The sequence below is a fragment of the Ips typographus genome, linkage group LG5 (assembly GCF_016097725.1).
Source record: "Ips typographus isolate SLU linkage group LG5, UJ_Ityp_2.0, whole genome shotgun sequence".
Lineage (NCBI taxonomy): Eukaryota > Metazoa > Arthropoda > Insecta > Coleoptera > Curculionidae > Ips > Ips typographus.
Window position 1 is genome coordinate 3,009,176 of NC_138426.1, and position 18,196 is coordinate 3,027,371.

The window sequence follows — 18,196 nt, forward strand, 5'->3', positions numbered from 1 at the left end:
CACTGTATAGATGCGTTGTTTGATTACAAACAACACTGACATCTGCTGTCTAACCTGGAACTGACAACTATTTTTAACAACTACCGTTCCTAGCACAGCTGTTTATATAGCCTCATATGAATTCGAGGGAATTCGGGAATATTTCTGAAATTGGCATTCTCTCTTATCAACTTCAAACCATGACATAAGTCCCTCTCTCTCATAAACAGCTGAACTACGACGTTCGAGAGAAATGTCCCTAAACCCACGTACTACACTAGAGTAAGCCAGAAAACCGCTGTAGTAAGCAGAATAGTTCTTTAAAACCATTTGTTGCGTTCGTACTATTATCATTACTTATGTCAAAGCCAAGCTAACCGTTTGTTGCTGTTTAAGTATTGCTCATTAGTTATAAGTGCCTTATTTCGAAAATAAATATTTTTTAAAACATCTTCAATCGGAATAGAGCTTTAATTCGAGAACGATGATGATGATGATATTGTTAGATGGGCTCCCTTCGGAGAAGACACTTAGGCCGCTAAACGGGCCCATTGTGACCCATCACAAGCTAGTACCTTTCCAGTTCGGTGGCCCTGACAAAGCCTCCTTAACCGGGTACCTTGAATATCTAAGAGGTTGATTACACTTTTACCCCAAAGTTCATTTCTGATCGTCGCAAGTGCCAGGCATTGTGTGAGAACGAATATCGGAGTTTCGTCGTCTTCCAGACACAAGCGACATTCCGGATCCTGTGACAGACCCAGAATGTGCATGTGTCTTCTCATCTGACAGTGACCCGTGAGAAGTCCTGTCACATATCTGAGATCATTTCTGGATAAAGCCCATGAGATATCGCGACTGCCTCATGCCTCCGGCCTCCTCCCAAGCAATATCGGATATAGGTCTCTCTTTGTATCCACAAAGGACCAACCTGTCCATCTCCTCGTTTCCCCTAACACCGGAGTACCCTGAAACCCAAGTTAGACGTACCTGGACCATCCGCGTGAGCGACAAGAGTGTCTTCTAACACTCCAGCACCAGCGAAGACGTCATTGAATCAGCTTTTAAGGCAGCCAGTGCTGCCTTGCTGTCCGTACAAATAAATATATCCGGCATAGCGGTAAGTTAAAAATGAACTCCCCGCATCGGATGATCGCGAAGATCTCGGCTTGGAAGATGGTACAGTGGCAGCCTAGAGGAAAGCTAAGCCTCTTCCCCGAAGTCGCACCATACACACCGGCTCCTGCCCCCGTCACGGTATTGAATCCATCTGTAAACCAGACGTCTGCAGCCTTCGTGACACGGTCTTGCCTCCATAGTTCTGGGAAAGTCATTTCCTTGCAAAGTAACCTTTCTTTTTGTCTTTTCGGGCATCTTTGCGTTTATCTTGTCACGATTAATCTTATTGACGCTATTTTCCAAATCCAAATGTTGCTTCATAAGAACCAAACCCATCTTATATCATAGGTTATGTTGGTTGTGTTGATTTTAGCTTCATGGGTTCCGAATATAGGCATTGTATCACCTCCGGCTGTTTCCAATATAAACTTTTCTCCGGTATCACTAATTCTGCAATACTTCACTATGTCTGATCATACTATGGTGAAGTTCCTATGTCGACAACCATTCGACAACTATCACTATACAGCTCGTGTTGTTCTGCTGGAGATGAACTAGGTAAAGCGTGTTAATTATTTCCGATCAGCTTTTGCATCTGATGAATATTGGCTAGTCCTTCTCTTTTCTGGTTCAACACTGTTTTTGGTTTGGGACACTGATGTTGTTTATGTCCTTTTTCCTGACATTCAAGGATCGTGTAGACGGCTTTGTTTGGTAATTTTGATTGACTTGTCTTCTCCTATCCCACATTTCCTTGTTCTCTACTATTCTGGGTTTATGGCAATGAGGTGGTATAGTCTTCGCAGATCCAACATTCCAAGATTCCTGTAAACGAATTTGTTTGTACATTTCGATTGTTCTGTTGTCTCCTATTTAACACTCCCATTAGTTCTTTTCGGAAGGCCTCTAATAACTGTTGCTTTACGTCTGATTGGGAGCTTGAGAGGTCTGAATTTAAATATCGGTTTCTGTATTCCGGTGTACGGCTCCTTACTTGACGTACTCGTATAACTTGTTTCACAGCTTCAAACTCAAAGGTAAGTAGGCAAGGGCATCATGAAGAGTTTGGCATCTAGCTAGTCGTAATGCTTGCTCGGTATCAGACCCCTTACAAAAACACGGCTAATTGCTCTCTGATGCCTTGAGAGGCAGTTGAGTAAGCCAGATAAACTAAACGGGCAGTATCAGCTTCGTACTGCTGCAAGGTTTCATTGCTTCTCTGGCTTCTGCTTGATAGCTGTGCCTCGTAAACTTGCACCAGGTGCTTGTTTCCAAACCTCATTTCTAAGTGCTGGATCAAGTCGTCGTAGTTTTTGTAGTGGCCTTTATTTAGAGTCTGCAAAACCTTCAGAGATTCTTCTCTAAGTGATAAATTCAAGTCGGTGGCTTTGTCACTTAATATCCAGTTATTCGCCTCCGCACCAGCTTCGAACTGTTTCTAGTATATCTGCCAAGAGGTCTTACCATCATAGACTGAAGGTTTTATGTTTAAACATGCATTTGAGCTGGCAACTAGAATTGGCTTCAGAGATATTGCTTGTAGTTTATCAACTTCCCTCTGTATGTTCTGCACATTTTGTTGTCGACTTTTTCTTCCAAAGTTCCCATCCGGTCTTCCATTTCGCTTTTCCGTCCACCAATCACACAATTTAACTGGTCCTTTATTTGTCCTTTTATGTCATCTAGTTTACACTTTTCTCGCTGATCTGATTCGCTTTCATTTCTTCTAACTTGCTGTCCTAACTTACTTGACTTGCTTTAATTTCCTTCATCATTTCTATAAGCTGTTTCACTGCGTACTCCATTTTCGCACCTTGTAATGTAATCACAGACTTCGCTGTCTCTCTGGATCTTCCACTTCTGACACCAAATGTACTGTTTGTCCCACAGAACACCACTGGAACAACACTGACATCTGCCGTCTAACCTAACCTAACCTAACTTCGAACTGACAACTACTTTTAACAACAATAACTACCGTTGCTAGCCCAGCTGTTTATATAACCTCTTATCGATTCGAGAAAGATTATTCCTGAAATTGGCATTCTCTTGTATACTTCAAATTATGACATAAGTCCCTCTCTCTCATAAGACGAAATGAGCTAAGACTATTCGAGGTAACACCAAATCACTAAAAATCCATATTCAAGGAAAGTAAAAATTACCTCGCTTCTGTGCTTCCAAAACTTTTGCATAATTCAATATGGTAAAGCCAAACGAAAATCTTCCATTATTAGTTATGTCAATCAATAGCTTCTTTGAGTTTTGTAAAGGAACATTGCCAAAACTTAAACGGGTAGGTGGACATATGTCGTAACTAAAATGAGTGTTTTATTCATAATCATCATAAAATATACTATAATAGTTTCTAAATACTCACCAAGGCATAGTGGAAGTAACACTGGTGTAAACTTTATAAGCCTTGACAGCCTGAGCAGCATCAAAATTGTCCACAATGCTCACAACAAACAGGAACAAATTTTCCACGGAAAAATTACTTTTTGGATGCAGTAGAATTGAAATATTTTCAGTTTTCTGAGCTCCAATGCTCAATTCTAGTGGTTTGATTTTAAAATATTCACGAACATAATTGATATTTTCCAAAGGATTGTTTGCCACTTCTATCCTGTTTGAATACAATCTTTAAAATAGGTTTTATAAGACGTCATTGACTTACTTTATTAAAACCTCATGTTTTCCTTTATTGGCAATGGCATATGTGGTTTTACCTTCAACGCCACCTTTCACTTCTCCATATTCAATATGTGTTAATAAGTCTAGGTTATAGTCTACAGAATCAGCATGAAATCCTACTGTTTCGATTAAGCATGGTTCTGTTGAAGAACAGTTTACGTCATACAACTGCAACAACTTTTATTATACTAAAGTGCAAATAATAAAACGAAAACTTACCTTTATCTGTAAGGACTTTTTCGGGAGTGACAGTTCTTCAGTAGGATGAAATTTGAAATAAATATCCGAAAAGGAATATAGTTCCAGAAATCCACTTTGGTCGGGTATTTCAAAGATTTCAGTGGCCCAAGCTGCATCAGATAGTTCCCAGCGTAAATTTATGGGTGATGAGTTAGTCAGCCTTACAGTTCGTTTAGCAGTGTAATACAACGGCACCTTTAAAAGCAAAATGCAGTAAAGTTCAATTCATTGGACCAATCAGAACTTTGGGAATTATACAAATTATCAGTAATGCCGGCCGTACATGGACTACCGGAAAGGTCTGCATGCGCAGGTAGACAAGAGGATGTGTAGGAATAGACCTGTGCAGTTTTTTCAACCTGCGCAGGCGACCGTTGCAAGACTGAAAAAGGCTTAAGACAGGGCTATTGTCTCTCTCCCACACTATATAAAATCTGTCTGAAGAAAGCTTTGGGGCGATGGAGCAGATCATGTAGTGGGATGGGCATACAAATAAGTGATGACATAACCGTACACCCCCTGCACTTTGCAGATGATCAGGAGGTTATCGCACAAGACAAAGAGGACTTAGAGTTTTGATAAGAAAGCTATTAAAAAAGTACGAAGAATGGGGGATGTCGGTAAACCGTTCCAAAACCAAATATCTATGTATTGGAGACGACAGAGATGACCTTCATCCACAAGAAAACGAAACGATAAGCTGCTGTATGGAATATACATACCTGGAGATGAAAATTAATAACGGAGGTCGTACAGAGAAGGAAATAAAGGACCAAATTATAAAAGGGCAAAAGGTTATAGGCTGCCTGACCTCGACCCTGTGGTCCAAATGTACCTCTCGAGAGAAAAGAAGCACCTCTTATACCATTCAATATTCAAAAGTATAGTGCTGTACGGATGTGAAACCTGGCAATTAACAACAAATTTAGAGCGCTAGCTACTATCTTTAGAAATAGACTTTTGGCGTAGATCAGCAGGAAAGTCAATAACGAATGACAAAATTAGGGAAATTATGAAGGTAGAGACAACTATAGTAGAAGGATCCAACGTAGACAACTAATATGGTATGGACATGTGAGTGAGAGGATACTAGAAGATACTAGAATACCTAAGCAGGTCCTCAAATGGACGCCGACAGAAAAGAGGAAGACCCAGGGCGACATGAACCGGCGGAATAGAGAGAGAGCTGCGTCAGAACGAAACCTGCAACCAGGGGACTGGGAAGACAGAAGAGGCTGGATGCTAGGAACCGGAAGGCGCAGGACGCTATGAAACCGGCTATATGTATAACTTTTCCATGTTTTGCCTTTCCTTGGGTAGGATCACTCGCAACGGTTGGTTTTAGCGTCATCAGTGCTAAAGCGAGATGTTGTCCACGATATGTGGATCTTCTTGGGGAAATCAACAGCCCTCTAACAGGCCCATAGTATATTCATGGCCCTCTTGCCCCTGGAAGCAAGATGATCGCGCCATGATAGTTTGGTATCTAGGTGTATATCTAGATATTTCACCGTGAGGTGGTATTCGAGATTCGTCCCTGACAGGAAAATCATGGGTTTTGTGACAAGGTTCCGCTTCTTGCTGAATAGCATAAGCTGGGCCTTCTTTGGATTGATACTCAGTCCTGCCAAACGGCACCATTCATCTACCATCCGCATTGCTCTTACCATGGGGCCCTGCAGACAGTTTCTGGCGCCCCTGCACAGGATGACCAGATCGGCGGCATAGGCCTTCATCGTTCAATTTCCACAGGAGGCCGTCCATCACAAGGCTCCACAGCAGAGGAGAAAGCACCTCTCCCTGCGGGCAGCCTCGCGCAGCCACCACCGAGTACCGATCGCCGTGGAGAGCGGCACAGACTCGCCTCCGTGTCCATCGTTTTCCAGGTTACACCCGTATATATTTGTAAGAAGGTCTTCGTTATCATGTACCGTTTACTTAACTTTTTCACATGTTTGACACGATTTTCAAAAATAAAGATAATTAAAATGCAAATAATGAATAACTTACCTTGTCAAAATTGACTAGTTTGGGAGCTACACTTAATTCCAATTTACTGCACGAATAAGCCAATGTAAACGTTTCTACTCGGGGATTATCCTTAATTGCGATAAACATTTCGCATGTAAATGTTCCTACTGTTGAAGGCGTGGTCGATATGGTCACAACAGCTTCACTTTTGGGTATTATCGCAAGATTTGCAGGCGTTATCTCAAATAAATCACTCGATAAACCAAGATAAATATGGCAAGTTGTTGATGAACTGTTCCTCAGTAAAATAGTACTGTTGTAGCACAATCCAAGCGACGTGCTTCCAGCTGTCATTAATCAAAAATAAATGTCAATTTTAACCACATATTATTAAGCACAAACCTATTACAGATCCAAAGTCAAATATCCGTTGATCTTTAATATAGGCAAAATGGTCATAAGAAGCTTTTTCCTTGTAGCTTTCGAGTGTTTTAGGAAACATACATTCTGGCGTCATCTCGATTTTGGGCAGTTCACAAACTGCTTTGCATGATACGTTGTACAGGCTTGTAGTTCTTGTGGTTTCTAATGAGTATTGGTACTTGTATAACCCGCAGATGCGTGGAGCAAAAGTAACTAGATATTTAGCTTGAGTGCCAGGCTCCAAGACCATTTTAGGAAAAAACTCCACGTCACTCTCAGCTGAAATATTGACGAAGCTTTCTTTCAACTGGATTTTGCACTGTTAGAAACTAATGAAACTATAATTCGGCTCCTCATAGGAAACAAAAAAGTTGAGGAATAAAAGCAAGTTTCTGTAAGTTTCACCTTTTGCAAAACTGATAACTGTATCAGCTCCACTTCGCGAATCGACACTTCTCTTAGAACTCTTTGATCCACGGCGTCGGCGCACTTTTATAGAAGATCCAGATTTTGATCGGCTCTAAAAGGTAAATAATTTTTAATTAAGTAAGGCACAATGAAAGACCCTTTTTCAGTTAGACCGGGTAAACGCGGTCACAACTACTACAAATGTAAAAATGGCGGAAATAGCAAAAAAACCAGGGTTCAGCTGGCCCGGCTGATAGTACCCTGTCAGGGCCCCTTGTCTAGGGTACAGACGAAGACCACAACGGCAGAGAAGGCGGATCCGGCGGCAACCATGCTTTTAGGATAAATAAGAGTGACATTGCTGCCTTGCAATGAGGCGCGGAAATGCCAAAGGCTAGAGGAAGACAACCTAAATGACAAATCACCCGGGCCAACACCTCGGTACTCGGAAAACAAAAAAAAGGTTAAAAACTCCAGTAACAAGCCTCGGAATGGGCGGAAACAAAGACGACCCAAGCTTAGGAAACGGACTATGAATATCGACACTTGGAACGTACAGGGCAAAAAGCGAGTGAAGTCACCTCTGAACTAAAAAATCTCAATCTCGACATAGCAGTCCTAACTGAAACAAAAAAAAAGTGCAAGGTTCAGAAAACCTGGGGCAATATGACGTTTTCTACAGCGGAATAGCTAGGGATAAAAGAGCACAACAAGGGATGGCTATTCTGATCCGCAAAAGCCTCAGGAAGAATATCACGTCATGGAAACCTATTAACGAACGGATAATAAAGATGAATTTAATTCTACAAGATTATAAAATTACAATAATAGGGGTATAAGCCCTCAATGCAGACAAAAGAGGAAGTTTATGAGAACCTCTCCTCTGAAATAACAAAAATAGGAAACTCAAGGGAAATTATCCTCCTTGGACGTTTTAACGGCAGGACAGGGAAAAAAAGAAAAGATAACTGTTAATGCATAACATTGGTGATATACATTTTCCTCGAGTTTTTCATTCTATATATATATTTGTTTAATACTACCATTATCTGCACAAGGGTATTTCAATTCAAAAGGGCGCGCAGGCGCAATGAAGAATCAGTACTGCTTGAAAAGCGGTCTTGAACATTAGAACGAGACGACGAGACACAAACAGGCACTAATCCGGATTTACCGTTTTAATTACAACAATTTTACTTATCCTAAGAAAACTCGTGGTTTACGTGTATGTGTGTGGGGATCCCCAGAAGAGCGGCCAGAGCAGACAACTGGTGAGTGCCCTTTTCCTTTTGGTACTTTTGTGCATTTCTCGGTGTTAGCGTCTAGATTACTTTTCATACAGTCCACTACTTTCAATTTCTATTTTCATTCACCTATGCGTTAACATTTTGGTCCTATCGAACCGGATTTCTGAAATTTTCAGTACAAAAAGTATCAAATTATTCATAGTTTCAAGGTAATTGTATTATAATATTCAAGAAACCTTACTTTTACATTTTGTTCGCACACAAAAATTCATTTCTACATTCGATTTACTTCTTCAAAAACGAGTTTTTTCTATTTTCGGCCTTTCTTATCGGTAGACGGTAAAGCCGTTTGTTTATACTTCAAATTCAAAACTCGGATAGTGGATCGCAAAATTACGATAAATAATAGTCCAGTCAAATAAGAATAAAACTTCCACTGCGTTAATTAAAATTTAATTAATTTGTCATTAACTGTATTTCATAGTACTTTAGAGCTCATACCTTTCTCACATCGGGGATACTGTACTACTATATAATACTTTTTTCTAAAAAATGGCACAACTGAAGAGGCTTGAAGCTAAGAGGGCTATCTATATTAACCGAATTACTGAGATATATACGCTTGCTCTTAAGGCTATGAACGACTCCTCTCTTATACAACAATTTACTGTTAGGTTTGAAGATATAGAGCAAGTTTACGATACTTTTCAAAAAATTCATAATGACATTATCGGTCTTTTGTCTGAAGACTCCGAATTTGAAGTTCAGGAAAAGATTAGGCAAGACACAGATAAATTTTACTATGACTCCAAATTCATAAACAATTCAATTTGTAAGCCGTCTATCTCATCTCATAGCCAACCTAGTTGTGTCAAAGTCGAACCTAATGTGAAGCTTCCAAAGATTACCATACCTGTTTTCAAGGGAGATCAGCAACTATGGCCTACATTTTATGATTTGTTCAAAAAACTAATACATGAAAATGAAGAGCTTTCGAATGTTGAAAAGCATCAATATTTACTTTCTTACCTTGAGGAAGAGCCATTGAAGCTGCTCAGTGGAATTACTATTACTAATGACAACTACGACATTGCCTTTGATAAATTAGTTAGTAGATATCAAAATAAACGCCTACTTGCAGCAAATGCTTTAAATGCCATTTTGTCAGCGACATTAAAAAGTATTAATGCAAAAGATCTAAGGTCATTGCTGAATACCTTTTCTGAATCATTGGCAATGTTAAATGCACTTCAATTTCAAACAGATCATTGGGATTTCATACTTTTTCACCTACTTCTAGTAAAACTTGACATAGAAACTCGAACTAATTTTGAGATTAAGTTCAGTAACGTACAAATTCCACGTTATAGTAATTTATTTGAATTTCTCGAAAATAAATGTAAGGCTCTGGAATCAGTTCAACATTTGACTACCAACATTAAAGCAAATAAATCTGCATTTTCTAAGTTAAATTTGTCAGGTCAATCAAAGGCACAAAACAAAAGTCCCTCATTTGCGTTCCATCAAAAGGTGCATTATCACTCTACCCATTCCACAGTTAAATGCTATCTATGCGGCCAGCCTCATACACTTTCAAAATGCACAAAGTTTTTGGAAAAGTCTCCAAATGATCGACTAACTTACGTCAAACAAGCTAAACTGTGTCTCAATTGCTTACATCACTCCCATACCGTTCAATCTTGTAAGTCCGCTTTCAGTTGCCGAATTTGCCACCATCGACATCATTCTGTTCTGCATATTACAAAAATTTCATTCACTTCAAGTTCCGAATTTCAAAATAATTCAGAGGGTATTTCCAATCGAGGCACGTTTGATGATACTTTGAATACTGCTCCCAGTTCATCTTCCACTACTGTTGCAAATATCTTTAGTGTCCATAGTACCGTGTTGTTAGGCACAGCAGTGGTAGACATTTTCGATGGCAAAGGAAATTGCCAACCTATTCGTATTCTTATAGACTCCGGTAGTCAGTCAAACTTCATAAGCGAGCGCTGTATTCGTCGTTTGGGTTTGCCAAGACGTAGTTTTTCTAGCTCTATTTTCGGCCTTAATGAAATGACATCAGTCGCTACGAAAGGTTTGACTCATTGTACAATAAAGGCCAAACATCTCTCAGAACCTAAGTATTCTTTTGACGCAATTGTTGTTCAAAAACTTTGTTCAAACATGCCATCTTTCGATTTACAAAATCATACTTGGAACCATCTAGAGGGTTTGAAATTAGCAGACGAACGTTTTTACCTTTCCAGTTCTATCGATTTGCTAATTGGAGCCGACCTATTTACTCAAATTCTGTGTTCTGGTAAAAGAGTAGGTCAACCTGGTCAACCAACGGCCCTAGAAACAACTTTTGGTTGGGTTTTGATTGGTAAGGTATCAGGTACAGTTAATAATTCAACTTCAAATACATTTTTTGCTTCTTCAGAAATCAATCTTGACTTGTTTCTTCCAAAATTCTGGGAAATAGAACATATACCTTCAAAAGGGTTTTCCTCACCTGATGAAATAAAATGCGAAAACATTTATCGCAACACGGTTAGTCGTGATTCTACAGGGAGATTCATAGTTTCTCTTCCATTCAAGAATTTGGAACCAGATCTTGGTGATACTTATTCTCAGGCACTTCGTAGATTTATGTCACTTGAATCAAGACTTATAAAAAATTCTACTTTGTATGCTCCCTATTGTGATTTTATGAAGGACTACGTTGATAGTGGTCACATGTCTCTGGTTACACCTTCAACTTCGAGGCCATCTCTTTGTGCTTACTTACCGCATCATTGCGTTTTAAAACCTGATAGTGTTAGCACTAAATTGCGTGTCGTTTGGGATGGGTCAGCCAAGAGTCCAAAAGGATTGAGTTTAAATGATACACTACTTTCAGGTCCAAAATTACAACAGGATATCTTTTCCCTGCTTCTAAATTTTCGCGTTCATCCTATTGTATTCATTGCCGACGTCAAACAAATGTTTCGCCAGATTCTTATTACTCCATCTCATAGAGATTTTCTCCGAATACTGTGGCGATTTTCTCCTGATGAGCCACTTTCTGAGTGGACATTGAATACAGTTACGTTCGGTTTGAGTTGCAGCCCTTATTTAGCTATACGCACTCTAAATGAGCTTGCTGATGTAGAAGGCTCTCGTTTCCCAAACGCCAGTAAACTTCTTAAGACTCAGACTTACGTGGATGACATATTGGGTACAAGCCCTTCGGTATCTGGAGCGCTTCAGCTACAATCTGAATTAATTCAACTTCTAAGGCTAGGAGGCTTCGAGTTACGTAAATGGGCCAGCAATGGTCCTGAACTGCTCTCCACTGTTTCAGAATCCGACAGACAAATGCCCCTATCTTTCGATATAGAAGAACCCCAGTTTCTTAAAGTATTAGGTCTTCAGTGGCAACCTAAATCAGATTAATTTTCTTACCGATGCCAATTAAGTGAACGACCGTGTACTAAGCGAAATATATTATCTGACATAGGTAGAATTTTTGATCCTCTAGGATTTCTTTGCCCTGTGGTTCTACTAGCAAAATATATTATGCAATGCTTGTGGAGTTCTCAAATCGATTGGGACGAAACCCCTTCAGATAGGATAGTCTCTGCTTGGTCACGATTGAAAAAAGAAATTCCTGCAATTTCTAGTTTAAAAATTCCACGTCACATTTTTTCTAATAAATTTCGAAGATGCGAATTGCATGCTTTCTGCGACGCTTCCTCTATCGGATACGGAGGGGTTGTTTATGTTCGTGTAGAAACGGGAAATTCTATTTCGGTGTCCCTTTTATGTGCAAAAAGCAGAGTTGCACCCTTGAAATCCCTAACTATTCCTAAGTTGGAATTAGTAGCAGCGAAACTACTAGCCGACTTAATTTATTCTGTGAAAAGTACTTATCATGATCAAATTAATTTCGATTTGTGTACCGCCTGGACTGACTCTCAAGTTGTTCTTTCTTGGTTAAACGCATCGCCTAGTCGGTGGAAAACTTTCGTATCAAACCGAGTCAGTCATATTCAAGATATAGTACCACCTTCTTCATGGAGGTATATTCCCTCTGCACTTAACCCTGCAGATTACGCTTCACGAGGCATGAACCCGTCGGAATTAATTTGTAACGATGTCTGGTGGAGAGGACCATCGTTTCTTTCTGAGCCTCGTGACGAATGGCTGGAGGAGTGGTTTAAACGACCTGAGTTGAATACCTCCGAAGTTTCCAGTGAGGAGAAATCAATTTCCTTAAATGTGGTGACCGTAACTCATGCTTGCGATGATTTTCTTGAAAAATATTCCTCACTGGCCAAAATTCAAAGAATACTAGCTTATTGTTTTCGTATATACTCTAATTGGAAATTTCCTGAATCAAAGCGTTTTGGCATTCCTACGGAAGTTGAACTTCAACAAGTTTTAATGCGGTTGATAAAATATGTTCAGGAAACTGAATTTTCTGACCTTATCATGAAGATAAATAATAATCAACCCCTACCTAAACCCTTTCGAAAACTTTCATTATTTCTTGACTCAGATAAATTTCTTCGAACCGGGGGACGTTTGAAATACTCCGACTTAGAATATTCTGCAAAATATCCTTTGCTATTGCCGAGCTCGCATCGTTTAACGTTTTTGATTGTTGAGCAAACGCATGTAAAATTCTTACATCCAGGCTTAAGAACGTTGCATAACTTACTTCTTCAAAAATATTGGATTGTTTCAGCCCGAAAGGTTATTCAAAAAACTCTATCAAATTGCATTCGTTGTTTCAGAGCTAATCCTAAGTGTTGCTCGCCACCTCCGATGGGAAATCTACCTTCTTATCGAATTTGTCAAATTAAGCCGTTTTCCCACGTGGCTATTGATTTATGTGGTCCGTTTTCCTTAACCGTTTTCCGTCATCGAGGAGCAAAGGTATTCAAATCTTACGTCTGTGTTTTCGTCTGTACCGCTACAAAAGCGATTCACTTAGAAATAACGCAAGAACTTTCCGCTGACAGTTTTCTTGCTGCCTTTAAACGTTTCATAGCTAGACGGGGAATGATAATAGCGTGTCATAGTGACAATGGCACTAATTTTACTGAAAAAAACAACAAAATCAAAGAGTTAGCAAAAACTACGTCGGAAAAGTTGTCATTTCAGTGGTATTTCAGTCCACCTTCCGGTCCCCATTTTAATGGTCTTGCCGAAGCCGGAGTGAAAAGCGTCATATCACATATACTTCGAGTTGTGGGTGAGCAGCGTTTAAGCTTCGAGGAATTTTCGACCCTATTGTGCCAAATAGAATCAGTTCTAAATTCAAGACCATTATGTTCACAAAGTTCAGATCCCAATGACTTGATTCCTTTGACCCCAGGCCATTTTCTAACATTGGAGCCATTAAACTCGGTAATTCCCGAATCTGATTTCACTCATACTAAACTCAATCATTTATCTCGCTGGCAATTTATTCAAAGGTTACATTTTGATTTTTGGAAAAGGTACTCTACAGAATATTTGAATACTTTACAGCAAAGGCATAAGTGGTATGGTGATTCTGGAAAAATTGAATTAAACGATTTAGTTCTTCTTAAGCGCGAGAAAACTTCTCCTTTCACATGGCCACTTGGTCGCGTGGTACAATTGCACCCGGGTGAGGATGGTTACTGCCGAGTAGTAACTGTTCGAACAGCCAGCGGAATGTTTAAAAGACCGGTTGTAAAATTGTGCCCTTTACCAAAGGGTAATTAATTCGCATATTCATTACTATTGTTTCGTTCTTTTTTGTTTTATTTTGGGATTTCTTATTTAAGGGGTTGGAATTAAGATATAAATTTTTTGTCTTTATCTAAATATTATTTTAGTTATACTAATATTATTTTTTCGTATCAGGGTTTTTTTAGAAAACTAAGGTTTTGGTGGCCGGTTAATGTTAATGCATAACATTGGTGATATAAATTTTCCTCGAGTTTTTCATTCTATATATATATTTGTTTAATACTACCATTATCTGCATAAGGGTATTTCAATTCAAAAGGGCGCGCAGGCGCAATGAAGAATCAGTACTGCTTGAAAAGCGGTCTTGAACATTAGAACGAGACGACGAGACACAAACAGGCACTAATCCGGATTTACCGTTTTAATTACAACAATTTTACTTATCCTAAGAAAACTCGTGGTTTACGTGTATGTGTGTGGGGATCCCCAGAAGAGCGGCCAGAGCAGACAACTGGTGAGTGCCCTTTTCCTTTTGGTACTTTTGTGCATTTCTCGGTGTTAGCGTCTAGATTACTTTTCATACAGTCCACTACTTTCAATTTCTATTTTCATTCACCTATGCGTTAACAATAACGTTCTTGGGGGCTTGGAGAAGACACAACTAACGATAATGGCAACAGATTGATATCAATAGCAGAACAACATGAACTGAAGATACTGAATGGCTTCTTCCAGCACCCATGGATCCACAAATATGGACACAAAATACGAGAGGCCTGGAATCGATCATCGATTATATCCTGATAAGCCAAAACACCAACTTAAAGGTGCAAGATGTGAGAGTACACAGAGGACCTACGTGCGGTAGTGACCATTATTGGTTCGGATCTAAAATCTTATTTCCGTGGAGATCAGACGAAGCCGAAAAAAGTCCAGAAATCCAAAAATCAGACTATGAGAGCGTTAGGGTCTTGTACCAAAAAATATTAGACGAAAAACTAGATCAGGAACGTTTTAATGATAATGAACAACACTACCAACACATAAAATATTGCAGTTGCAAGGGAGGCGCTGTATGAGCCAGAGAAACGGAAAAAACCATATTGGTGGGACCAAGAGTAACAAATAGAAGTTAAAAGAAATGTTTACTGTAAATTCCTTAACTCTCAAACAAACCAAGATGAGACACTTTATATGAACGCCCAAGCAAAGGCGCGAAAAATGATCTGCCAAAGGAAAAACGACGCATGGGAAAGAAATTGTTCGAGAATAAATACCTACTTGGGAGGCAGACTACTGAAGTCGCTAAGACAAGATAACAAAAGGGATATAATATCACCGATAACCCTAGAAAAGTGGGATGATTACAGTATCTGCTGGACCCGGGAATGGGGTTGAGTTATTTAAGTACGGGAGAGACAAACTTTTTAAACAACTTACCAACTTATTTTAAAACTGCATCAACGGAGCGGAAGTACCTGACGAATGGAAAACAACTTAGATGTCGACGATTCACAAGAAGGAAAGCAGAGAAGAATGCAACAACTACAGAGGCATATCGATGCTCAATGACTCGAGTATACGGAAAAATACTTACTAAGAAAATCGAAAATGAATACAGCGACTTTGAAGCGGAAGGATAAGCCGGCTTCAGAGCGGGAAGATCTACAGTTGACCACCTCTTCTGTCTCACCCAGGCGATGGAAAAGAAAACAGCATTTCAGCAGAATATACCTATTACATGTGGACCTAAAAAAGGCATACGATAACATCCCACAAAGCAAAATCTGGGAAGCCCTAGAGAGGACTAACATCAACGTCAACTTAATTAAAGCCAGCAGGACAATACAACTAGAATAAAAATAGCAAAAATGATATCAGAAGGTTTTAGAGTGGATAAGGGCCTGAAGCAAGGCTGCTGCCTCTCACAGATATTGTTTAAAATATATCGGGAACAAGCTTTGAAAGGATGGAAACGAAAGTGTAAATATATGGGCATCCCAGTAAATGACTTAACTTTATACACTTTGAGCTTTGCAGACGATCAAGTAATTTTGGCCCAGGACAACGAAGACCTGGAGTATATTGTTACGGGTTGATTTGGCAAGAATAGATTTGTCTGGGAGTACGTAGTATTACCAGCTCTACGTGACAACATCGCATTGCAGTTTCGGTCACATACGGTCGTACCTACGCCGGATTGGGCTAACGTACTGCCCGCTTTCTGAGGAGTCGCCCTCTTGCTGGTACGAGTATTGATCGACGCGACAGGTGCTTTCTTCTTGAATCGCGCCTTCGACGTTGCCACGAGATATTCTTTCTCTGTCTTCGTTTGGCTTGTGGACAGTAGATTGTCGTTGAAGGGTCATTTTTTTTGCTGGTAGAGATATTCACTTTTGGTTGAGGGAAAAGGGGATCTAGAGAGGGCTTTTTGACAAAACCTTTTCACGTGTGAAGTTCGAAAAATGGAGGCAATTCTATTTAGAATCCTGAATTGATTCTACCCCACTGATTGGGACTTTGTATAGCCTCTGTTTTTATCAATTAATTGCCATAGTTTTGGTAGCATCGCCGTATGAGTTTTAGCGATCGCATTGTGTTCTGGAGGCAATTAATTAGCCGCATGGTGGCGTTTTAAAGGTTCGAACTTCGGCCATTTTAAATCGGCTATATTATCGGTGGTTGTCATAAAGACGCGGATCTTTAATTTTTGGTGTTCCTCGTTAAACGAGGTAAATAATTGGTTTTAGTTTGTGTATTTGTATTATATATAGGGTTGAACTTACAGGAACTAGTACCAGGACTAAGGTCATTTAGTCCAGAAGGCTTTTCGAAAGACGTTTGGATTAGTTCATATAGGTAAATTGGGAATTGTATTTGTCTATGGATGTACGGAGGGTCTGAAACACTGAGACCGGAGTCCACCTTTTTCACCTAACAAGTCACCAGAGTATTTCACGAGTTGACCAATCGGGATAGCTTCATATGTGGGTCAATAGATGGTTTAATTAATCTAAAACGTCACTAGATTCGGAGGTCTGTCAAGATAAGTACCTATATCTAAGTTTCTGTTAGTGTAATTTGATCATACAACAACTAATTACTTCATTTATTACTGGCTCTACAAATTTGTATTTGCTCAACATATTGATAAGGGTTTTCATATTTTAATTGCTTTGACCCAGTGTAAAAAAGCTAATCACAGTCGACTATGGTTTCTTTTGGGGGTGTACTCAGGGTACATAGTGCTATATTTGGTAGCGTAATTACATTTTTAAGTGTTTAACCTACAGCGGTGTAAACCCACTCATTTATTGTTTTTATTACTGTTTGGTAGCGTCCGCAGGGTGCCCAGCGTTGTAATTATTTGCTGCACACCTTTGCTATTTGTTTTGTCATTATTCCGATAATGATTAAATGTATTTTGTTCACTTAATGGTGTGGCCTTTCTTTGATTAGATTTTGAAGCCATATTACGGGCAACAAGTCAGTATTTGTTTTCCATATTTTGTTTAGGGTTTGTTGCAGCTAACTTTAAAGAACTTTAGTTGTTAAATCAAAATTTCGGTGGCGCCTAAAACTTATTCTCGATTTTGACAAAGCAGCAGTTTGAAATACAAAGGGAAAAACCTCACGAACCCCCGTCTGAGCTAGAGTATTTTAATCACCACCTAGGGGAGGAAATTTGTTGGTAAGTTGGTTTATAGACAACTTAATATTTTGGGTGAATCCACACTCTTCCTGTTTCGGGCTAAGGAAGGTTGCAGCGATTTGCTTTGGGTAGTGCTATAAACGCCTACGTGTTATAATTGCGTTACAATATGACCCGAAAATTAGTTGAAGAATATACCAAATGGAGCCTTGAAGTGAACGTAAATAAAACCGAATATATGTGCATAGGCGGACTACATGAATACCTTATCCTCGAAGATACACAACAGAGAATGCAACCCTGCAACAAATATAAATACCTAGGAATGTACATTACGAACGACGGTACCACGGATGAAGCAATAAGGGACCGAAACATCCAGGTACGTAGAGCCATCAACCTTCTAAACAGTGTACTATGGGACAAAAGCATAATGAAAGCCAATAAACACCGAATATACAATAGCACCATCAAAAGCGTAGTCACATATGGCAGTGAGGTGTGGCAATTAAAACAACGCTCAGAGAACTCGTTAAAGGTAACCGAGATGGACTTTTGGAAACGCTCCGCTGGCAAATCAAGGTGGGAAAGGATCCGAAATGAACGGATTCAAGAAATTATGAATGTCAGACATACAATAGTAGAGGACAGAGGATGGGAGAAGAAAGGCTACCCAAGCAAATCCAGAACTGGACACCACAGGGGCAGAAGAAAATGAGAGCGACCCAGAAAAAGCTGGAGAGAAGGCAACGTT

At 39.6% G+C, this 18,196-nt stretch overlaps 1 protein-coding gene across 2 annotated transcripts in view; it reads right to left on the reverse strand.

The window, feature by feature from the left end:
- LOC145729998 (hydrocephalus-inducing protein homolog) overlaps positions 1-18,196 on the reverse strand; it is a 93,060-nt gene that overhangs the window by 41,221 nt on the left and 33,643 nt on the right. For both annotated transcript variants that reach the window (XR_014178494.1, XM_081981019.1), the window contains exons 32-38: positions 6,832-6,946; positions 6,406-6,705; positions 6,043-6,350; positions 4,012-4,227; positions 3,776-3,960; positions 3,479-3,724; positions 3,264-3,415 (exon numbers count right to left, since the gene is read on the reverse strand). Coding sequence is in view for 1 of the 2 variants with exons in the window: in XM_081981019.1 (XP_081837145.1) it covers positions 3,264-3,415; positions 3,479-3,724; positions 3,776-3,960; positions 4,012-4,227; positions 6,043-6,350; positions 6,406-6,705; positions 6,832-6,946 (1,522 nt within the window). In the remaining variant the exon portion in view is untranslated. The remainder of the gene's footprint in view (positions 1-3,263; positions 3,416-3,478; positions 3,725-3,775; positions 3,961-4,011; positions 4,228-6,042; positions 6,351-6,405; positions 6,706-6,831; positions 6,947-18,196) is intronic.